Raw genomic sequence first — 22319 nt, forward strand, 5'->3', positions numbered from 1 at the left:
AGAGCTTGCCTGGGACCCAGCCAAGATCAATGAAATTAGAATTTCTGGGAGTGGATGCTGGGTATAGAAATTTATTATTTATAATGTGCAGCCGTGGTCAAGGACCAACCGCCTAGGCTTTATCAGTATCATCGCAGTGATGTGATAGCTGGGACGCCAGAGATGCCCTCCTGTCTCTTAAATTGCGTATTCATTCTACAGACATTTATCAGAAATGCTTAGGTTGCTAAGTTAGGTTTAGCCCTGTCTTTAACAAGTTCTTAATCTAGAGCAGCAGACAGACTTGTGGAAATTAGCTGTAATGCAATTTGACAGGTGCTGAGTTCACTACTGTGAGTTTATTCTCTCTGGCAAGAAAATAAAGACGAGGACGGGAGGGACAGTGAGGGAGAAGATGTCCCCCAGAAAGTGACATTTGAAAGTGTCATCTCTCGTAATTAAATGCAACTTAGGAATATGATTCCCTGTTACTATCCACTCAGTTTAAAATCCAGATGCTTCGTTTCCCTCTGGTAAGAGACTTACCTTGGGCACTGGGAAGCTTTCTCACAGCCACCCAGGAGCGACGTTACTCCGATGCAGTTTCACAAATAAAGGCGCTGTTTGGGCCAGGAGTTGAGGACCTGCATAAGGTCCCATGGCCAGTGGGTGAAGAGCTGCAGTGAATCCAGGTCTCCCTGGCTCCTGGATGGGTGTTTTGTTTTGTTTTGTTTGTTTTGTTTTGTTTGTTTTTGTTTGTTTTTGTGTGTGTGCTGGACCATTCGTTGCCATCCTTGGCCACTTAGAGGCTTGGTGTGGGTTCAGTAGAAGAGATTCTAACTTGATAGGGAGCTGAAGGACTCTGGTAGAGGGGGAGCTGAAGGAAGTAGAGAAAGCTTGTCCTTTCAAGCTTGTCCCGAGAAGTGGGACCGAGTAACCGGAAGCAGGTTTCTGAGGTTCCAGGGGTGTAACGGACATGCTAGGAATGTCCATTTACTGAGGACCAGACCATCATAACTGAGGCCCGTGGGTACATTCTTTCCTCTAATACTTACATCCTCCCTAGGATGGTATTCCTATCTTCATTTTTATAGAAGAGGAAGTTGAAATGTAGTGAGGTTGAATAATTAACCCAAAATCTCACTGCTAATAAATGCCGAAGTTGGCATTTGAACAAACAACTCTGTGATTCCAGCTCATGCGATGTTAACCATTGAGCTGGGGCTCAGTTGCTTTTTTTATGTCAAGTCCTGGGACATTTCCTGTGAGAAGCTCTCTAAGGCCTGTATGTGAGGAGCTTACAAGCTAAGGACACAGATAAATCCAACAAGTGGCCATATTTCTTATATGGGAGGTTGGGTGGGGGGAGGCAAAGTACAAAGATGGGGTTGGGTATCTCTGGTAAGAAGTTACCTGAAGAAGGAGCCGATGGGGAGGAGACTAGGGAATAAGGGAAATAGAGTTGACGAAGAAAAAAATAAATGGGACCATAGCATGTGAGTTGAGAGGGGCCCTGGAGGGGACGCAGAAGGAATGCTTGAAAATGTTGTTGGACAGAGCATCTTGTATCCTGAAAGACAGACGGACTCATTCACTTGGCAAATCGTTGTTGGGCTTATTGGGTTGGCCCAGCTGGTGGGCACGAGGTTGAGACACGGCACCGCCTCTGGAAGCAGTGGGCACAGGAAGGAGGTGTACAAACAATGCACAGTGAAGCCACGTGAGTCCGTTAGCAGAGAGGCAGGTCCTAAGTGCCAGCGAAGGCAAAGCAGCTACTGCTCCTGGCGCCCACTTGCGTTAGCCAGAGGCGGAGGCGAAAATCCATGCCTCGGTTGCTTTACTCGCTCCCTGTGCCCAGGCCTGGTGTTTAGCAGATGGGGCCTCCAGCCTAAATGCTGTTGATACCATAGCAAGAGAAAAACATCATGTGACAGCAGCCTGTGCTTTTCCCCCTCTTACGTTCCCAAAATTCCGGCTTATTAAAAAACAGTGTTGCCATGGCTGATGTTCTTGGGAGGCCCACCACCTCCATACTCCTCATCTTAATTAAATAAGCACTTAAAGTGGAATCCGCTCCGCAGCCCCTGATTGCCTTCCAGAACAAGGCAACCTTGTGATGATGCAGCTTTTTCGAGTGCCTGTGTTTAAGTGATGACTTCAGTACCCTTCCGCCTCCACCAGTCTCCTTATAGATGTTGGTGAGAGTTCCAGGGTTCACGCGCACCCAGTCGTACTTGTTTGTTTATTGTGCCCATGCATCTTTCTCAAAAAACGACCGGAGGATACTCGAGCCATGAGCTCTTGCTCAAAATTCTTTCTCAAAATTCCCATTTTCTTCCCACTGATCACTTTTAAGTCCCTTGCGTTGTGTCATCTCTGTAGAGACTTGGGGCCCTGCCTTTAAAAAGCTGGTGGAAGCCTCTGGGGTGGGGGTGGGGTAGGGGTGGGGGGGAGAGGAGGTTACCGGCTCAGATAGCCTTGGTTGTGATACTGCTTTTTTTTTTTTTTCTCCTTCTAGAGTTTTTTTTTTTTCTTCCCCCACCCTCACTGCCTGTGCTGCTGCAGTCAGCATCCAATCGAGATGTGTTCTGGGCTCAGGAGCCAATTGTCTTTCTCCTCACTGCAGCCTGAAGTCTGTGCACAATTTTAGCAAATTGTCATGGGGATGCGGGGGGAGGGGGGGGTGCTTTCCCTGCAGGAACAGAGCCAGTGTCATTGAGCACATTTTGTTCAAGTACAAAGTTGATCTGTCTGAAGGAGACAGTGGTCAGCCGTGGTAAGGACCTTTGTCGCCTCACCTTTTCTTCGTGCTCTGTCATTGTTGTTTATGTGAAGAAGTAGCGTTTAATCACTGGTCTCGAGATCAGACCTGTGGGGCCAGCCAGTGACAACATTTGTGCGCAATGAGGGAATCCCAGAGGTTTTACAGAGGAGTCCGAGTGAAAAATCGGGGGGAAAAAAAGGTGTTTGCTACTTGGCAAAGATGATGATGTGTCTGAAAGATTAGAGAGCAGTGTAGTGTAATAATTTCGGCACATAATTGACAAAATTTTGGACATCCGGTACAGTTGGGAAAATGACCTGAGCACTAATTCAATGCACAGTATACAGTATCCCAACTAGTGGACTTGGATGAAAGATTTACAGTGAAAAGTATTGAAATAGGACTTTGAAAATATTGCATATTATTATTCTTTAAAGTTTATCATAACTGATAATAAATCTTATTTTAGGTATGTAAAAATTTGTAAGTAGGTGTATCTAGAAGGTACAAACATAGCAAATGCCTCATATAAATGCAAGGTAATAGTGTTATTAATCTTGAGCTGACTTCAGAGATGTTTTACCTCTTTGATTTTCTTTGAGTTTTTTATTGCTGAATAAAAGACTTGCCCCTTAAAACCTGCCATCCTCTCTATATCACTAACTTATAGTTTTCATTTTATATACATACATAAAGAATTCATATAGAAAGGATATATATATACACACATTTATGTAAATATGTATTATATATACATATATTTAAATATATACTTATATATTCATATATAAATAATATATGTATTCTTTTTTCTATATAAAGTCACCTTTTCTGCATATCCAGTATCCATTGGCGTGCCCATTTGTATCCATTTGTAATATATCCAAATCACAGAGGCCAGTCAGGGGAATGCACAGATAATCTAAGAACCTCTTGCCTTGCTAGATGTCTTGTTGCAACGGGTGGTGGGAAGCAAAATTTTAACCTGTTTGGTGTTCATTTATTTTCTAACGTTGACCCTATAGCATAAGTCCTGCCAGAGGGGAAAAAAATGAATAGCAGATAAACTGAAACTTATAAGAGAATCTGATGTTATTCATTATACTTTGGAAATACCGTGTGGATTAGGCTTCACCAGAATCACTTGTTTATGTCGTGAAACATCTTCTCCTTTGTAGAACTCAATGGAAATAGAGGCATTCATTTGGTTCTGACCTATTCTGGGTAGAATCATCTATGTTTTAGTGTAATGATTAGAGAAACATACGTACGTATGTACTTGAGTATCTAAAAGTGAACATCAGTGCAAATGCATCTCCAGCGTAGTGGGGAAGAGTGACAACTGTGTAGTTAGACTGCCTTGGCTTGATTATATGCCCTTGGAGAAGCACCCTCCTCCCCACATCCCTACCGTCTCCTCCCCACATACGTTTGGAGAGATATTTAAAGATGGAGAGCTTTTGTGTGGCCAGTGCTAGGACTGGAAAGGACTGCTTAAACAAGTCTTTCAGGAGATCATTAAGGAAAAAATCCTATGCATTTGACTTAGGACATTCACCTTCTTTTTACCCTCCGGAAATCCTTAGAAATATAAGAGATATGGTCGTGTTGTAATCCATCTATAATGATACGATGATGAATTGGGTACTATTTCTAAAACATTTTGTATTTCTCAATTGAAAGGCATGTGCTACAAATAGAGCACTAAATTTTATTACGTAAATGCTAGGGTTTTTAATTATTAGCCAAGACTGAAGAGTGTCTCATTTGGATGCCATAAAACTTCACAAGTGTTCCTTGCTACCAACAGTTTAGAAGTCTGACAGTTGCTCTACCGAAAAAATAATGAAGCAATTGAAAAAAATAATAGAAACATAGTGACCTGGCATTTCCAATTTTATGGTGCCATAAAAAAGCAGCCAAGAAATGTTGGACTGTTTAATGATGCTGGCACCTACCAAATGTCACTGGGCTTTCACAAGGTCATGGAGACTCTGGTTTGACTCAGGGATGTTGGCCAGACCCATGTTGGGAACACAGGAAGACGGTGGAAGACGGACAGACAGTAGGTGCCAGTTAAACCCTTCCCTGCTCTTCACACAGTAGGCTACACGCTTGTGTGGGATTCTGCGGGGTAGAGGCGGGGCCATGGCTATCACAAAAACGTGAGCCTGTTCCTTCATACAGCATCCCACCGCCGACATTTCTTAACATAGGATCCTTGTGGGCCCTCAACCGAAGAGGCCAACTGTCTTCAGGTGACTGTCAGCTACAATTGTGTGCTGATATAGCTGTTGCCATCACCGTTGTACGTATATGGGATGTCTCACAGACAAAAGCTGCTGGAGAAAGAAGGGAATGGTATTTTTGTACCAAGAATGTGCGTGATTTGTTGCCTTTTCTCCTTTCTCCACCTCTTCAGGCTCTCATGCATTACATAATACTTCTCTAGATGTGTAGAGTTTCAGTTATGCCATTTTCAGGATGATTAATGGGAGTTGTGCAATTAAAGCTCCTAAGTTCTCTGGGAAAAAAGTCATAGTATCCCGATGTTTGAGTTAGAGTGCGTTGAGTTTGCGTCAGCATTGAGGATATTTTGGGATATTGTAAATGTCACTATTGGTTTTAATGTCCAAGAATCTTCATCACCGCACTTAGGAATGTTCTATGAAATAGTGCCTAGAACAGCCTTGGAGTACGAGCTAGAAACATCTAACCTAAAATTGCCGGGTTGAGATCATGTTAGACTTTGATGAGAGAACATTTAACCCAAGTGAAACAGACTCCGTTACCTTCTTTCAGGCCATGGCAAGATTACAAATTTGAACTCAGCACATTGTGTGTATGCACCTGGGTTTGTAGTTTTCTTCCTTTTCCTGGCAGTCTCAATCATAGTCAAGCCACAGTGTATGTGTGAACATGAACTTTTTATGGGATCAAGAAATGGAAAAATCTAAATTGGCCTTCTCTTGTGTTTCCTTTGAAAATATTTTGTATCTGGGCTAAAATGATTTTTAAAAATTGAGACTATTTCAGTTAAAATACATTCATAAATTTCTGCTTTTTTCCTCTCACTGATAGGAGAAAAATTTCCCAGCTCTTGGGTTTGACCTGAGCTCCAAGCATTTGGCCTCATGTTGTTTCGATGAACATATAGTAGTCTCCACCTGGAAAGTTAAGCTTTAGATATCGATTAGTGTTACTCTATTTACCTTATGTTAAGTTTAGAAGACTGGAGGTTAAATGCCTAGCAAAATAAAAGGAGAATTGGCTCCTATCTTCATGTTCTTTGAGAATGCATTTGTTCTTGGTGTTACCTGCAAATCCAATGAGGAAAGTAAAACAGGAAAAGTAGTGTTGGGTATAAAGAATATCTTCTTACCTTTCCACATGATAAAACTCTGAAATAGGTACAGTGTGCAAAAACAGCAAGGACAATAGAAATCCCATTTTGTTATGAGTTAAAGGGCTATAATACTTGAGGATTAAAAGGACATAGAAAAATTACTGTTAACATGTGAATATTATAGGGACACCTGGGTGGCTCAGTGGTTGAGCATCTGCCTTTGGGCTCAGGTAGTGACCTTGGGGTCCTGGGATTGAGTTCTGTATCGGGCCCCCCAAAGGGACCTTGCTTCTCTCTCAGCCTTTGTCTCTGCCTCTCTCTTTGAGTCTCTCATGAATAAATAAACTCTTTAAAAAAATATGTGAATATTACATATTTACTACATACAATACTATACAACTTAAATATAGTAAATATATATGGTACTGGCTTATTAAGAATGTAGATACTATGTATCTTTACAATAGAATACAGTACACTGTTTACAACACACAGCAAAACAAAACAATAACTTAAAATCAGTAAAATCTCCACAGAGATTTTCCAAGAAAAGAAATGAAAATACCTGTTCAGCTACATTAGGGATTTATACCAAATGATAGTCCAGTGTTCCTTTGCGTTTTATTCTGTGACTTTCTAAAAGTCCTTATGTGTTTTTCGAAATAAAACATGAAATGTAAATTTTAGGTTTTATATTCTAGGTTTCTTAAATTTGCAACAAGAGCAGAATCTAAGTTTGTAATACATATGCTGCTCTTAGAAATAGGTACATAGTTGGGGTGAATATATATATGTGTGTGTATATATGTGTTTGTTTTTTTAGTAGAAGACTTAGCATTTATTCATTAAAGCATACAGGAAGTCCATGTATTCCAAATAATCCTACAAGTAATAGATTCTCTGTGTCCTGAATCTAACTAGAATTGGTGCAATTTGTCCATCTCCTTGTGGTTCTCTAGATACATCTAAGGATGGTGCTAACTGTTGAGGGAAGCTGGGTGTTCTAGAGTTCTATCCATTTAGACTAACGGCAAAAGCCATCACCCCCCCACAACCAGTAACCTTTAGAGCCCTCGTGTCTACCCTCTTAACCCTATCCTTTAGCTTCTTTGATCATTATCAGCATTTTGTTTTTCACTGTCCACTGACAAAATTTCTTCTTTTCTGATAGTTCTAATTCCAAAGAGAAGGCTTTCGTTTTCCTTATTTATGCTTGGGATTAGGGTTGCATCATCTCCCAACAAAAGTTTACATCTTTAGAGAGCTGCCTCTATTGAAAATAGGCTTTATATTCATCCAGTGAAAACAGAAGATGAACAGACAAGATGAATGTTCTTTTCCCTCCACCTCTTAGCCTACTTCTCATGCAAGGAACGGCCTTAATCCAATTTCAAGTGTGTATACCTACATACATGTGTGTATACATTTGCATATGACTAAACACAAAATTATGCAAGGATCCACCAGCATTTCAGGTGGTGGTCCGAAGTCGTTCGTTATTTTTCTGGGTTCTCTGGCTACTTAATTTACCTTTCTCAGTAGCTTCTGTTTCAAAGTAGGGAGTATACATCTCACATGTAGTTATCCTGAAAGAACCTTTCTGTAGGGAAGTAAGACCAAGAAAATGTTGTGACTCTTAAAGTCAGCATATCCAGTGTTCTAGTTAACGGGTGAATGGAGCTATTATTATTTTTTTGGAACTTATTTACTTTTTTTTTAATATACTACCATCTTTGTTTTAATTTCACATAAGAAATAAACATTGAAACTCACATATTCGGACCTGGAAACTTGTTAGAAGCTACAGCTATTAGAATGCGGCAAAATTAGAAGGAGTAACTAACTGGTCAACCGCCCACCTTCTTTGAGTCAGGTTTTATAGGACAAAACCTATTATCTTAAGTTTGAGGAAATTGTCAGACATTTAAATGTGAGTATGGAAATATTTAAAGTTAATTACAAATAACTTTGGGTTGGCAGTTTTTAGTTGTGTACCCCTTTTATGCACTGAATGTTTGTGTCCCCCCCCCCTAAAATTCTTATGTTGAAGCCCTGTTTTCTGTGTGGCTGTATATGAAGATGGGGCTTCTAAGGAAATAATTCAGGTTAAAGTCTCAAGAGTGAGACCTTAATCTGATAAGATTAATGTCCTTCTAAGAGCCATTAGAACAAACCTTCTCTCCTCGTGCACGCACCAAGAAAGGCTGTATGAGGGGTAGCAAGAGGGTAGCTGTCTGCAAGCCAGAAAGCACTCTTACCAGAAACTGTGAGAAAATAAATTCCTGTTGTTTAAGACACTCAGTCTGTGGTATTTTGTTGTGGCTGCCAAAGCAGGCTAAGAAGCCCCCATTAAATTCCATGAGGTATAAAGCAGTGGTTGACTCCCAACTGGAGATGATTTTGCCTCCCCCTCGCCCCAAATATGGTATTTGGCAATATCTAGAGACAACTTTCACTGTCATAACTGAGGACAGGAGTGCTTCAGGCATCTAGCAAGCCAGGCATGCTGCTAAATATCCTACAGTGCACAGAACAGCTCCACAACAAAACCTGTACGGCCCAAATGTCAATAGTGCCGAGGCTGAGAAAGCTTGAGCTTCCTCTTACAGGGTGCTTCTGTTCTTGTAAGCTGGAGCAAGTCCTTCATGGAAACAAGCAGCCTGTAAAAAAAACATACACTTAAGAGCAACTATATCCTGTGTGTTAGGTGCAATAAACTATTTTCAATATTTGCAAGCCAATAAACTAATTTCTAGAGTTAATCAAACTCATATCCACCTAAACGAAAACAAAATGGGAGTGTATATGCTTGTGCAAGCAGCATGTTTGCGTGCATATAATTTTTTCTAAAAGTTAATCGTGTTTTAAACTGCCTTAAATTTCCTACCACTAGATGCCAGTAATTTTTAAATAAATATTATATACGTAAATTTATTCACCTTGTATCAGAATCGATAATTACAAATTACCATGGTAGAGCCGTAAGAAATATTTTTGGAAATGCATGGAATGATATTTCTTGACTGCCAGTTTTTTTTCCCCCTTTGGCAAAATTTTTCCGAGATACTTGTATCATCTCAGCTTAAAAAAATAAAAAAGAAAAAGTAGTAAGAATTTTCAATAGGAAGCTACCAAATTTCTTTGCCAGAGTTTCTGTCCAATATCTGAGCAATGAATATCTCCAGAAAGTGCTTCAAAAACATTTGTGTATCTCAATTGCCCCACAGGAAATACTGGTTTTATCTTAACAATTGAAATAAATGGGTGCAGTTGAAACAGTTTTTCCTGAAAACCAGTATTTCCAGTGAAAGTCGGAAAAGATTGATGAGTATAAGCTGGTACCCTTATAATTTTTTCATTGCCCTTTTTTCCAGAGTCTACCCAGATGTGACCCAATAATTTTAATTCTATCACATAGTTACTATTTGGCAGCTTAATGTCTTTTTACATTCTTTTTTTAAAAAAGATTTTATTTATTTGAGAGAGAGAGAGAGAGAGAGAGAGAGAGACCGAGCATGAGAAGGGCAAAAGGAGAGGGAGAAGCAGATTCCTCAGCGGAGCTGGGAGCCCCATATCAGGCTTTCTCCCAGGATCATGACCTGAGCTGAAGGCAGCTGCTTAACCTACTGAGCCCCTCAGGTGCCCCAGGTGTCTTTTTACATTCTGATCTCATAAATCACCATATGCCTTTTATTTTAGGGAGATGAATTATAGTTAAAAATGAGAGGTTAGTTTCTCTTAGTTTTCAAACAGAATTTTGATTTTTTATTGAGTTTCACCGATATCTAAGTTGTTTCATTTTTTATTGTTAGCTAGTTCTTAAATATTAAAAATAGCTAAAAGACCATTTTCTCATATCTCTAAATTACCAGGTAGTTCTATTCAGTTTTATCTTTACAATTTATATCCCATTATATACATCATATAGTGTATATACATCATATATACATACTCCTCATTTTTAAATATATATATACACACTCATCATTTTTAAATACGTACCATATATGCTCCTACTATTAATTACTTATAAGTGCAACTTATCAGGACACGTGGGTGCCTCAGTTGCTTAAGTGTCTGCCTTAGGCTCAGGTCTTAATCTCACAGTCCTGGGATCTAGCCTCTCATCGGGCTCCCTGCCCAGTGGGGAGTCTGCTTCTCCCTCTCCCTCTGCCCTTCCCCTCTGCTTGTTCTCTCCTTCTCTCTCAAATAAATAAATAAAATTTAAAAATAAAAATTTAAAAAGTGCTCTTTATTAAACTACAATGTTCAGAAATTAACCAGGTGCTTATTTTGAAGCTCACATAGTTAATCCAAACATACATTCTCCTTTGTTACAATCACAAACTTGTGCCCATTTCAAAAGCTAATGAAAAAAATCCTTAAATTCACAGTTGAATAGTTTATAACTTCAGAAGTTAAAGTCTTGATGAGTTGATCTCTTGAGTGACCGTTATCGGTCTCATACAGGTTTTTAAGACTACCAGGGGAACATTTTGACTTTTTTGGAAAGATTACTTTTAATGTAAAGCTGTAGAAAAATTACTGGAGAAAAATGAACTTAATCTGAATTGATACTTCACTGAACTTCCTCCATTCCCTTAAAATACATAGTATGTATATTACAATGATGTCTTTGAAATCTGTGTTCAAGTTAACCTCTAAACAGCCTCTTTGGCATCAAAGGTATTTATGGTACAGACTCTGGTTAGTTGGGCAGCTCACTGACAGTAAATGTCAGTGCCATCAACAAAAACAAACCAGAGCAACATAACACTATAAGAAATGTGTTAGAATGGCATCTTCTGTAGTGGATGTGGCCAATACAGAATGATGATTAAGGGCCAAGCTTACATTGTTGATGATTGACATGCGTTGTCACTGGGTTTTGCTATTTGCATTATTTTTAGTACTTTTAACAGATACAGCGCTAAACTGGGCAACTGTTGTTTGCTATTAGCTTGAGACCTTAAGGAAAGAAAGAAAAATAACAACATAGATTGACGGCCTGTTCTTTTAGGAACCCTACCCTGTATGAAGTTGGCCCTCTAGCTTGCTCAAGCCGGACACATCACCAATGAGATCAATGGTATTGTTGCTGGTCTACAGAAAGTTACGGCCACTCAGAGAATTTAACTCCCATAGGATCACACAACAAGTAAATAACAAAGCTTCTATTCTGTTCTTTGGACCAAGCTGTGTCGGATAAAATGTACAATTACGTGGCCATAGGTCGAACGGCATGGAGCAATCAAAATGGAACAGAAACTGCTTTATATTTACATTTTAGCATTAATCCTAGCAGCCCAATTTAGTGTATCTTGAAGCGAAATCTCAGGATGATTTAGGATATAGTTCCTCTATATAGATTTGCATATGCGAGCGCTAGATAGTGACCAGATTTCTGTTCTTAGATTTTTAGAATGTGTTGTCACTGGATAGATACTGGGATGCCAAACACATTGAATCTCTACACAAATCTTGTTTCTTCCCTGATGCAACTTCTAAACCTTCTGTTACCTTTTCTCCTTTTATCGGGCGTTCGGTTACTGGCCTCAGAATAAAAGCATCAGTTAGTACGACTCAGAAGCAAAGTTTGGTATTAGAGTTAGTGCTCAATCTATTATTCTCCTTGTGTCCAGAGTAGAGTTAGAGTGGAATTCGTCTTTAAGGATTTATTAGGAGGTGTCCATTGAGTTTGCAAGCGTGTATTGAGGGGTGGTCCTGCCTGGGAACTCAAAGGTGGGATGACCTTCGAGAGATACCAGCGGCGTGTTCACCTTACCTCTTAAAGAAGGTGCATTGCTGGTGATTTGCCCCAGGGTTTTAAGGCAGTCCTCTAGAAGAGGATGTTTATTCTAACTTTTTCTTGACCTTTTTATTTGTCAAACCACAATTATTCAGCAGCATAGTCAGCACTAAACACGTTTTGAACTCCCTGGGAAGCTGAGTTTATCTAACATCAATTGCAGAGGCTACTCTAGTTCCCCCCCCACACACACATAACAATGAAAAATTTACATGTCTTTGCAGAATTGTGTTTTATAGTGTCTTTTTTTTTTTTTTTTTTTTTTTTTTTTTTGCTATTTCAGAATAATCTGGAATACTTTTAAAATGCAGATCTCTGGGCCGCCCAGATCTGTCACCACAGACTGTGTGGAAGAGGCCTGCTCGTCTGCCTACTTTTTTACTAAATATCCTTAGGAACGTAGCTTTTTGAAGGTGCAGTTACAGTGCGATCACATCAAGCCGTGCACAGAAAGGTAGCATATGTAAGAAATGTAGTAGAATGGCATCTTTCCTGAATGAGTGCGGTAAATACCAAACAGAGACCAAAGGTCTGAGCTTCATATTAAAAGGTTTGACAGGATCTGACACAGAATCTATAGAAGGCGCCTGTGATTTGTCTCCATTATTTCAATCTGAGCTGCGTTCACGGGGAGGAGGGCCTGGGTGGTTTGTGTTAAGGGAGGCAGTCGCCTGAATAGCTCAGGAGGATCAGTGTTGGTGTTGGCCAGGCCTAGTTCAGGGCCCGGAGCTGTCTCTGTGCGATTGTTGGAGCTAGAGAAGCTGATCTGGGTGTATTGACAGTACCTGGATTCTCAGGGGGGTAAGCCTTGCTTCTTTTCACTTAAACAGATCCAGTGTTAGTAAGAGATATGATGTGGAGATACTGAGATCCAGAATTTCTCTTAGAGCCAAGTTGCTCTTTGTCCTGAGAAAGGCAGTTTTCTCTAGGACATCTCAACTGGATAGTCCTGAAATCAGACCATGTGGTTATCCTTGAGCTTATTTATGTTGGCCAGCCGCGCTCTGTGGTTTCTCTTGTGACTCCTAGTGTTGTTTTTCTGTAAAAGTTATTTTTCATCCAGACGCTTTCAAGCTAATAACATGCTCATGACCTCCCCAGATAGCAAGCAGGGTTTCATTCGGAGTAAGTCATAGATAGATAAGTGGTACTTTGTGAGCATATCAATAGGCATCACTAAGAGATACTATAAAAGTTCCCCTCATGCCAATACTTTGTTTTTCTTTTGTTGGATATACGATCAAAGTGGTGGTGTGTGTGTGTGTGTGTGGGGGGGGGGGGGGGTTGGCAGTAGCAGCTCCTGACCTTTACCTTGCTCACAGAATGACACTCAGTGCCAGGGGCATGACGTAAACATTATCTTCTCTGATCTTCGTGATAAACATATGGTGTAGCTTACATAGCAATTTTGAAATGGATAAAAGGCCTGAGACTTAAAGTAGTGAGTTTTTTAATGCAGCTCATGATGCTGATGGGAGGCCTAGGCCTCTACCCCAGGCCTTGAAACCTGTCAGTTCCTTGGTATCGGTGACCGTCTTTTGCCACCTTCTGATTTGAAGTATTAGAAGTGATGCTCTATTACATAAAGCTTGCTAAAATGAAAGAAAGGCGCTAGCCTATGACATTATCCCTTTGCAGAAACTTATTCCTAAAAACCTGAAACAAAACAAGCCAGAAATAGATCTTTCAAGTTAGGATTGTGACAAGATTTTTTTTTTTTTTTTTATCACGAACATAAGCATGCTGAGTCAGTTTACAGTATAAGGTCAAATTATGGCAAATGGAGTTTTCTTAGAAAAATCAAAGAAAGCTCAGGAAGGTGGCTGATGGCTTCAATGGAATCTTCCTTTGACCCTCCCAAACAGTTCTGATTAGATGTATTGGGGAAAGAAGTTGTCAAGGTAATAACTGATGAGACCTGTTACTCTACAGACTTGAGAACATAGTGAAATAATATGGAAACAGTGGGATGATGATAGTATTGAAATAATATGAAAGAAATCCCTAATACAATATTTCATATTACAGACTTTAATATATATTTTCGGTGAAAAGAACCATCCCGAAAGGAAGGGTATATTCACATTTCTTATTTTATGCTAACTTACTTTGTTTCTCCATGTTACACTAAAAATCTTTTGGAGGGTAAATATGTCTATTTCCTATTTTATAGCTGTTGGGTCATATCCTCCAAGTTCATTTCCTTGGAACTCCGTATAAGTAAAAATAGGTGCTACAACTTCGTGATTCTCTTGGGTTCAGTAAAGTTAACCAGAAGATTTGGAAGGAGCTAGTATCCTTTATTTCATAGTCTTTATTTTAATATTACCCTGCCTGTTGGTAGATTTTTAAACTTGGCCCTGGGAATATTAGTGCTACTATAAAAACAAGGGAACTTCTTTAAGCTTTTAAGACTTTTTCAAATGTCTTAATACCTCATTTTGATAATGCATTTGGGTGAAATCATTACTTAATTCTAAATGTATTATAAATGGATATGGATAAGGCCGTGCATTAGAAACCCATGGTAGATCCAAGGGGGTAGGTTTGCAGTGCACTTCTTTTTGAGGATTTGCTGGTCTAATCTTTTTTAAATGGTATTTTCTGCTTTGTTTTTTTTTTTTTAGGGTCGTTGCTCCAGGGAGAACTGCAAATATCTTCATCCACCCCCACACTTAAAAACGCAATTGGAGATAAATGGGCGCAATAACTTGATTCAGCAGAAGAACATGGCCATGTTGGCCCAGCAAATGCAACTAGCCAATGCCATGATGCCCGGTGCCCCGTTACAACCCGTGGTAAGCACATGCTCGCTCCTCATTCATTACGTTTGTAATTCCAAGTGCTCAGTTTCAGCGTGAAAGTAATGATTGCACTGGATTAAGTGAACATGGGTAACAGTATCAGGTGTCTAGCATTTTCTAGCAAAATTACCAAGCAAACTCGGAAAGGTTTTCACACTGTGAAGTTACTCATCTTCTTGCTAAATCATGTGGAAATTTACATGAGGGCGTGTGTTCCCCCTAAAATTCTCTTCACATTAAATCCTATGATTTGCAGGCGTTAAAACTCGTCAACAGAGTCCATGTGCATTTTCAGACTCCCTTTAATGGTAATAATAATAATAATTGCAAAATTTGGCATCTTTAATTTTGAGAAAAATTTTCCCTTTCCTCTTTTCTTGAAGAGAATCTGTTTGCATCACTTCCTTTATTGAAAAGGAGCCTTTTTATTCTTTCAAACTCAACCTGAAATTACTGTGCAGTTACAGATGCTAGCAAAATTCTGACAGCGGCGAATCAATAATCATGCCCTTGGACATCTCCTTAAAACAGAACTAACTAATCAGGAGGGGCAAAAACTCTCAGGGTTTTTAAGCAAAGAGCTAAATAATTTAAACCATAGGTGGTCATAGAGACATAATGTGTACCGAGCACTGTGTGTAACTTTTGATTCTGAGCTTGCTTGCTTTTTATTTATTTATTTATTTATTTGGGCTTTAGGGGAATGTGTATGATAAATGACTTCAATAACCTTTACATTTGTTCATAAAATTGAAAGACAGATATCATAAGCAATTTTAGATGACAAAAAGTGTTCCGATGTTAATTGTGATACTATAATTCTGTATTTAAATGCATGTTAAAATTTGCAGTGATCAGAATATATCTGGCAGTTATTTATGTCACTAAGTTATATGCAATATTGTTATGGGTTATGGGAATGGGAAGACCCACAGTTTTCTGATACGCTAATTGTAGCATGTGTGCTAACTGATTTTTTTTTCCTGATACATTTTAACCCCTGAACTCAATGTAATTGTTATTCTCTCTTAGAACTTAATGCACCAATCATTCCAAAAAAGAGGGGGGGATTGCATTTCGAGGTGGGAGGGATCTCCATATCACATCGGCAGTGATACCAATTGTCAGTACTGTACAGTTGAGGTGAGAGAATGTTATAATTCTGTGTCTGTTTTAACCTGATCTATATTTTTTTTAACCGTTATCGGGGGCTCAGTTAAAAATATGATATCTTGCATTTATTTTCGTGGCATCTGCTAATATTATATCTGCATTGGGATAGCGTGAAGATTTCCATTTGGGTAAAAAAAAAAAAAGTTTAGTTTATAATCATTCTCCGTAGCATAAGATCTAGGACACGAGGTCTCTTTTACAGCTGGCCCTGTCACACCGTTTCGGAGATCTGATAAATCTTTGGGGTGGCTACTCTGTTAGCTGGTATAAGATCTCTCCTTGATGTGAGATACTTTGTTCCACTTAAACATTTAAGGCCGGGCTCTATCTCCCTTCTCAGTGACTGGCAGGTGGAATTCCTACGCTGCCAAAAACAGTGCTGGTCACGGCTTTGAGCTCCTCACTGCAAAGTCTCGGCGCATCTCCTGAGCTAGTCCTTGAGCTTTACTCAGGGCCATGCCAGGCTCATCGTATGGGTGACCCTGGGACGGGCTGTCAACAGTGTTTATGCTCATGCCTGTAAAAACACAGTAGCACATATGTGGTGCTTCCGAAGTCATGAAATCACAATTTCTGAAACCATCAGACAAATCACATTTTCTGGTGCTTTTGTGGGAAAATTCGCTGCTTTGACAAAAACATTTATTTTTATTAGTTGTGAGCACATTCAGGCTTTATGCTAATTTCCCCTGGTATGACTAGATTTGAATGCAGAATTACCCTTCTGCTACAGGCATCCTGAGATCATAGTCTAAAAATACCCTCTGTTCAGGGTGACGTTTTTGTAATAAGTATAGAAGTCATTTTAATTATTCAATTTTCAAGCATTTGGGGCTTTAATGACTGTAGAGAAGGCTTTAATCCAGGAAATTTGCCTTCAAAACCCCACCTGAGACTTCTCAGTCCTTTGTGTAGTCAGCCCTGCTGATGAGGGTAATGATACAGAGATTCAGAAATAAATGAGATGGTCATAACCAGCTGCTTACTGGAACTTGAATGCTAGGTCAACGGATAGGGCTTGTAACCGGGCTAGCAGCAGCCAGGTAACTCGTACAGATGTTAGTGTTTGAAGACAGAGTGCACATGTGGATCCAACCCAGGTGGTGGTTCTGGCAAAGGAGACGATGCTGTGAGCGGATCCATCATTCAGTAGTTAGGAGTATCTTGGCAGTTTCAGGGTAGTCAAGGTGGCAAAGCATCTGAGTTCTTCAGGGCTAACCAGCGTGGCCCCTAAACCATAGGTGAAGGAGCACGAAGAGAAGACGTAGCAGAGAAACTCATCAAATCGAGAAGCATCTCCATCATGCCTGGCATATAGCGATATCAAAAATTGCTTGATGAGTGAATGAATGAAGTAAGGAGTTTCCTGAACACGAGGAAGACAGGCAGAGGTTTGTGGTGGTTTACCTGGTCCTGTGATTCCCAAGGAATCATCTGCAGGAATCAGAGTACAAGCCCCAGTGTAGAGACTGCGGCACAGAATGGGGCTACAGTTGGTTCTATATGAGCACGCTCTGAGCAGAGGCAGCCGGGGGCTTGCTGAGGGTCGTGCTGCGACCAGGCAGGAGCTACGATACCACTCAGTTGGGTTTGCATCCTCTCAAAAATTGGGAGAGGCTGGGTCTCTAAAGTTAAGGTCTTTAGAAGATGACACCGTGCCAACTTGGGGAATGCAGGGGTTTATAGGAGAGTTAACTGTTTTCGTGGACTTTATTCTGTTGTTATGAAATACACCAAGCCAGGAACCAGAAAGAGGGCTTCCACTTTGGTGGCAAAGGGCATTTATTGCGCTCTCTACTTTTTGTATCATAAATCCCCACAACCGCCCTATAAAGCTGATGTTATTATCTCACCTTTAGAGATAAAGACAGCAGGGGATCCGAAAGGTTAACTGATTTGCCCAAGGTACATAGCTAGTGCGTAGCAGGTCCTGGATTTTAACCCAGGGGGTTCGGGTTCTGGCATCCGTGCTGCAGAAACACTAATTAGAGACGAGCCACCAACCAGCTCTGGGTCCTTGGTTGATCCATTTAAAATCTCTGACCTTCATTACCATGTAGTGAAAAGTTTCAAGTATATTATCTGCAGGTTCCTAACAATCTCATCATTATTTTCGTTTCATAAGAAAATAAGTAGTTGAAAGGAAGTAATTGAATTTACCAGCGTGTCTGCTCCCTAAAACTTGCAAAATAAATTATTTAAAAAACTGGCATTAGTTCTATCATCATTTCTAAGCCCCTAATAAAAATGTAAAAAGAACATATTTCTCTTTATTATATGATTTTTGAAGAGAAATGGAGGACCTGTAATATTTGATTATCCAAATTTTTTAAATTGAATTTTTGGATTTTTTTTTTCCAAAACACTACTTAAAAAAAAAAAATCATTACATTTTTACGCACTATCTGGTGCAAAGATAATCCAACAAGAAAACTAAACAACCTAACCAAATATAGACCATCTCTTGTGGCTCACAACTTGGAAGCAGCTGGTGTATTTCTTTGAGCCATCCCAGAAAGATGTCTTCAGCAATTCTGTTGATTCCAGGCTTTTGTCTTTGTCCTTGAAGAGCTCTGCATAAGCCTGCGGTTGTGAAGAGCTGTATCTGGGGCTTTGCACTTCCGTGCACTCCTCGCCTTTCCTCGTGCTCCCAAGCCTTAGCTTGGGCCATTTCTGGTGGCAGCTGCCCTCAGGGTCCACACACCTGGCTGCCTCGGGGTGCATGACTCAAGTTGAATTCCTGTGCCTTTCATGGGTTTGAAGTAACCTAGGGACCAAGAAATTCAAAGTTATTGGACTTGGTTGACAAGTCTCGGGGGCTTAAAGCTGTTCGTGTCGCCTCCCCTTTGCAGCATGGTGTCCCCATGTCGTGGGTGTTGGCGGTTGAGCGCTGAAAGCTCTCAAGTCATCATCTGTCGCATTTCCAGGAACACCTAGAATTCTTAAGCTGCTTTTTAGTGCTTTACTCTCCAGTTTTTCCCAAGTAGTGATTGGGATAAGGCCACCTCATGACAAAGCGTTTGTGGTGAAATGTTTCCACGGCCATCATCCTGAGTCCTGCTCCGTCCACCTGCCCTTCTAGGGCCTGCTTCAGGCAAGGAGCCTGCGCATCCTCAAGCAGCTGGAGGACAGGCCCGCATCTTAGGGACCAGACCATATGGGTGGGCTGGGAGTGAATCTTCTCTGTTTGTTTGTCACTCCCTCCCGTTAAACCAGATTGAAGGATAAGGTAAAATTAAAAATAAGTCTAGGTGGTCATTGTGGTTTGCCCAGGCAGCAGGTCAGTCTGGAAGCTGACTTTAAAACAGTATTTCTAAAAAATAAAAAAATAAAAAAAAATAAAACAGTATTTCTTATTTTATTCCAGTTATATGCTTGCCTTCTTGGGGGGGGTAGACATTGTAATATGAATTTGTTGAGGACTCCCATTAGCTTTTGGCTCTTTAATATTCAAAGTCATTGCTTACAGGGACTTTAGTAGCTCTTGTACAGGGTTGTGCGTACCCAGAAACAGGGTTTCATACACTTTGATGATGTGCTGTCAAGTAAAAAAAAAAAAAAAAAAAAAAAGGCAGCTCTATTTTCTACCGCTTACAAGTTCAGCGTTTACACACACACACACACACACACACACACACACACAAGTAACATCTAGAAAAATCTGACCGAATTTATATTCCAGTGATCTCAGCAAATACTAATCAGATATTATTTATGATATGTACTTCATTTCTTAAAAAAAAAATCACAAACATTGTATGCCAGACACTGTTTCACATAAGGTATTAAAATAAGTTAGGGCCCCTCTGATAGTTGCAACACTACAGCATGGTAATGCCACATTACTGAAACCGAGAGAGAGGTCAGTGTAAACAGGGATCCCTGGGTGGCTCAGCGGTTTGGCGTCTGCCTTTGGCCTCAGAGCACGATCCTGGAGTCCCGGGATCGAGTCCCGCGTTGGGCTCCCGGCATGGAGCCTGTGTCTCTGCCTCTCTCTCTCTCTCTCTATCATGAATAAATAAATAAAATCTTAAAAAAAAGAAAAAGAAAAAGAAAGAAAACCGCAAAACAAAAATAAAGGAAATTACAGTTTTCAAACAAGAATACTAGACAAATTAATGATTAAATTTTCAGGCAGAGAGGCCGTAACATTAAATCTCCCTCTCTTTTTTTTAAACTGTTCACATATCTATACTAGAAACTATTTAATGCATTTGCTAGTTGGTTTGTGTGCTGGAGGAAAGCAGCACGTCGGCTAAGGCAGTCAGGAGGCTGCGTAGACGCCTGCAGCAGGTGGGGTGCAGGATGAAGGACGCGCCAGGCCGTGCCTGCCGTCAGGTTTGCGTAGGAGAGGGGGGGTTAAGTGAACACGTGCGGTGATCAACCCCAAATTCGAGCGCTGAGGAGTTCTATCGCAACGGAGGGTAGGAAACACCTCTTCAGAGTTTGGAGATGGGGGCGGATCAGGGGAAACTTTGATGAGCAAGAGTCGTGATTCTTGAAGCGTGGTTAGAAATGCAACAGAGGGCTGGGCGGGAGCAGCCTGCAGTGGAGACGGCGCACAGTGCTCAGAAGAGCCACGAGGGCACGTGTCTCCCTGGGGACCTCACACAGGCCCAGAAGCCTGGCCCTGTTTCTGTGTTTAAGGAGTAAAAGACCACATAATGTAAGGAATTGGAATCACCCAGGAGGTTTCTAAATAGTACTGCCGACCCTGTGATGGGTGGGGAGTGCCAGGGCATTCGGGGGGCTGAAGTTCTCCGGAGGATTCCCACGGCCAGCTGCCCTGAGAACCCCTGGTCTTGGAACCACCTGGAGCCAGACACACCTGTACCCAGATCCTAAGTCTTTCATGCACTCATTTGTGACTATGGACACGGGATCTCAGTGGGCCCTTTTCTTTGTTTGCAAAATGGAAGGGATTAATAAAAACCACCTGACGAGACTGCAATTCATTCATTCACTCATTCATGCATTCGCTTATTCAGTATCTATTTATTGAGTACTTACTATATGCTGGGCATCCTCCAGCTAGATCCCGGGGATTCAGCAGCGCACTATACAGATGATCCACACACACCCCCCAACTCAAAACAGAAACAATGGAGTTTTTGCCTTTGTTTGCCCACAGAGTTTATATTTTCCTGTTCCAAGAACTAAATACCACAGCATAGGTAAAGCGCTTAGCACAATGCCCGGCACACAATAAACAGAAGAAATTCTGGTAATAACCATGGTTGCACGCATTTAACTAGGGTTATCATGTGAAATTGAAGAACATTTTAATTTATAATAGAGCCTGATTGCTTTAACGGAATCAAAATGTCTCATTTAAAACAAACAAGTGGTTAGCCCCTAAATGTGCCAGTGTTAGTAAGATCACGCTGGGTTTTGCTCTGCGGAGGGTGTTCACTGGCAAAAGGCGATCGTAAGCCAACCTGCCTCATGCCTTCCAGGAAGAGAATTATCTGTAAATCGTTCTACAGGGATGTGGTCGGTACCAACTACACCGATGGCATCGTTGTAGGTTATCCTGTAGATACTTCGGAGAAAATAGGATGCACTTGCTAATAGCATTACCGTCCGACCTTGCCGTTCTGCTGAACCTTGGGCAGGATGGCTTTCTGGAATGGACTCAGCAGCCCAGCCGTCCAAGCACCTCGCTAATCCGATTAGGGCACTGATGGGGCCATGCAGTGACCCACCTCCAGGAAGGTGCTCTTTGCAGAAGGAATGTAGCAAACTTCACAGAAACTCAAAATAAAGGAAGGAATGTTGCACTTTTGGGGGGTGGGCAGCTTTTGGAATCAAGTTTCAAAGTTCAGAGCTGTTATGATCACTCAAATAGCTCTACTTCTCTGGAGAGGGAGCAGTTTGAGAGAATGCTTGCTGAAGAGTTGGATGTTTCAGATTTTCAAAGCTGCTAGATTTTACCTGGGGACAGGGCCCTAAAATTCTTCAGATTTAAATTTGCTCTGCTGCCTTAAGTCAGAAAATCAATTCACGCGACAAGCCTACAGAAGCAATCCAGCAGGAAAACTGTTGCCAGTTAGTAAGATCAATATTTTTTATTTAGTAGGAGTCTTCCTTTATCTGTGATATGCAACTGCTACATTATATGCATCATAGATTCCAAGTTGATTTTATTCAATTGAGATTTAACACAGCTGCATTTTATTGGTCACTGGTCTTATTTTCTTAAAATAAATGCTTTTCTTAAAAAGAGAGAGAGAGAGAGAGAGATATCAGCCCTTGTCCTGGCAATGCCTCGGCAGCCAGTCGACAATGGAGCAGCATAAAATCGGCCGCTATTTATATAGCTCAATGGACAGAGACTGCTCTGGGCCTTAGATTTGCACTGATTATTGATCATACCCGGAGCACCCAGGTAGTCTCCGTGTTGTCAGTGTTTTGGGCAGGGATGAGGGGTGAGGGTCCGAGGTC

General features: G+C 40.8%; 1 protein-coding gene across 22 annotated transcripts in view; it reads left to right on the forward strand.

The window, feature by feature from the left end:
* Window positions 1–22319, forward strand: part of MBNL1 (muscleblind like splicing regulator 1) — a 204352-nt gene that overhangs the window by 148550 nt on the left and 33483 nt on the right. For all 22 annotated transcript variants that reach the window (XM_041733862.1, XM_041733880.1, XM_041733878.1 and 19 more), the window contains one exon: window positions 14526–14696. In XM_041733862.1, coding sequence (XP_041589796.1) covers window positions 14526–14696 — 171 coding nt within the window. The remainder of the gene's footprint in view (window positions 1–14525; window positions 14697–22319) is intronic.

This window comes from Vulpes lagopus, chromosome 19 (genome assembly GCF_018345385.1).
Source record: "Vulpes lagopus strain Blue_001 chromosome 19, ASM1834538v1, whole genome shotgun sequence".
Lineage (NCBI taxonomy): Eukaryota > Metazoa > Chordata > Mammalia > Carnivora > Canidae > Vulpes > Vulpes lagopus.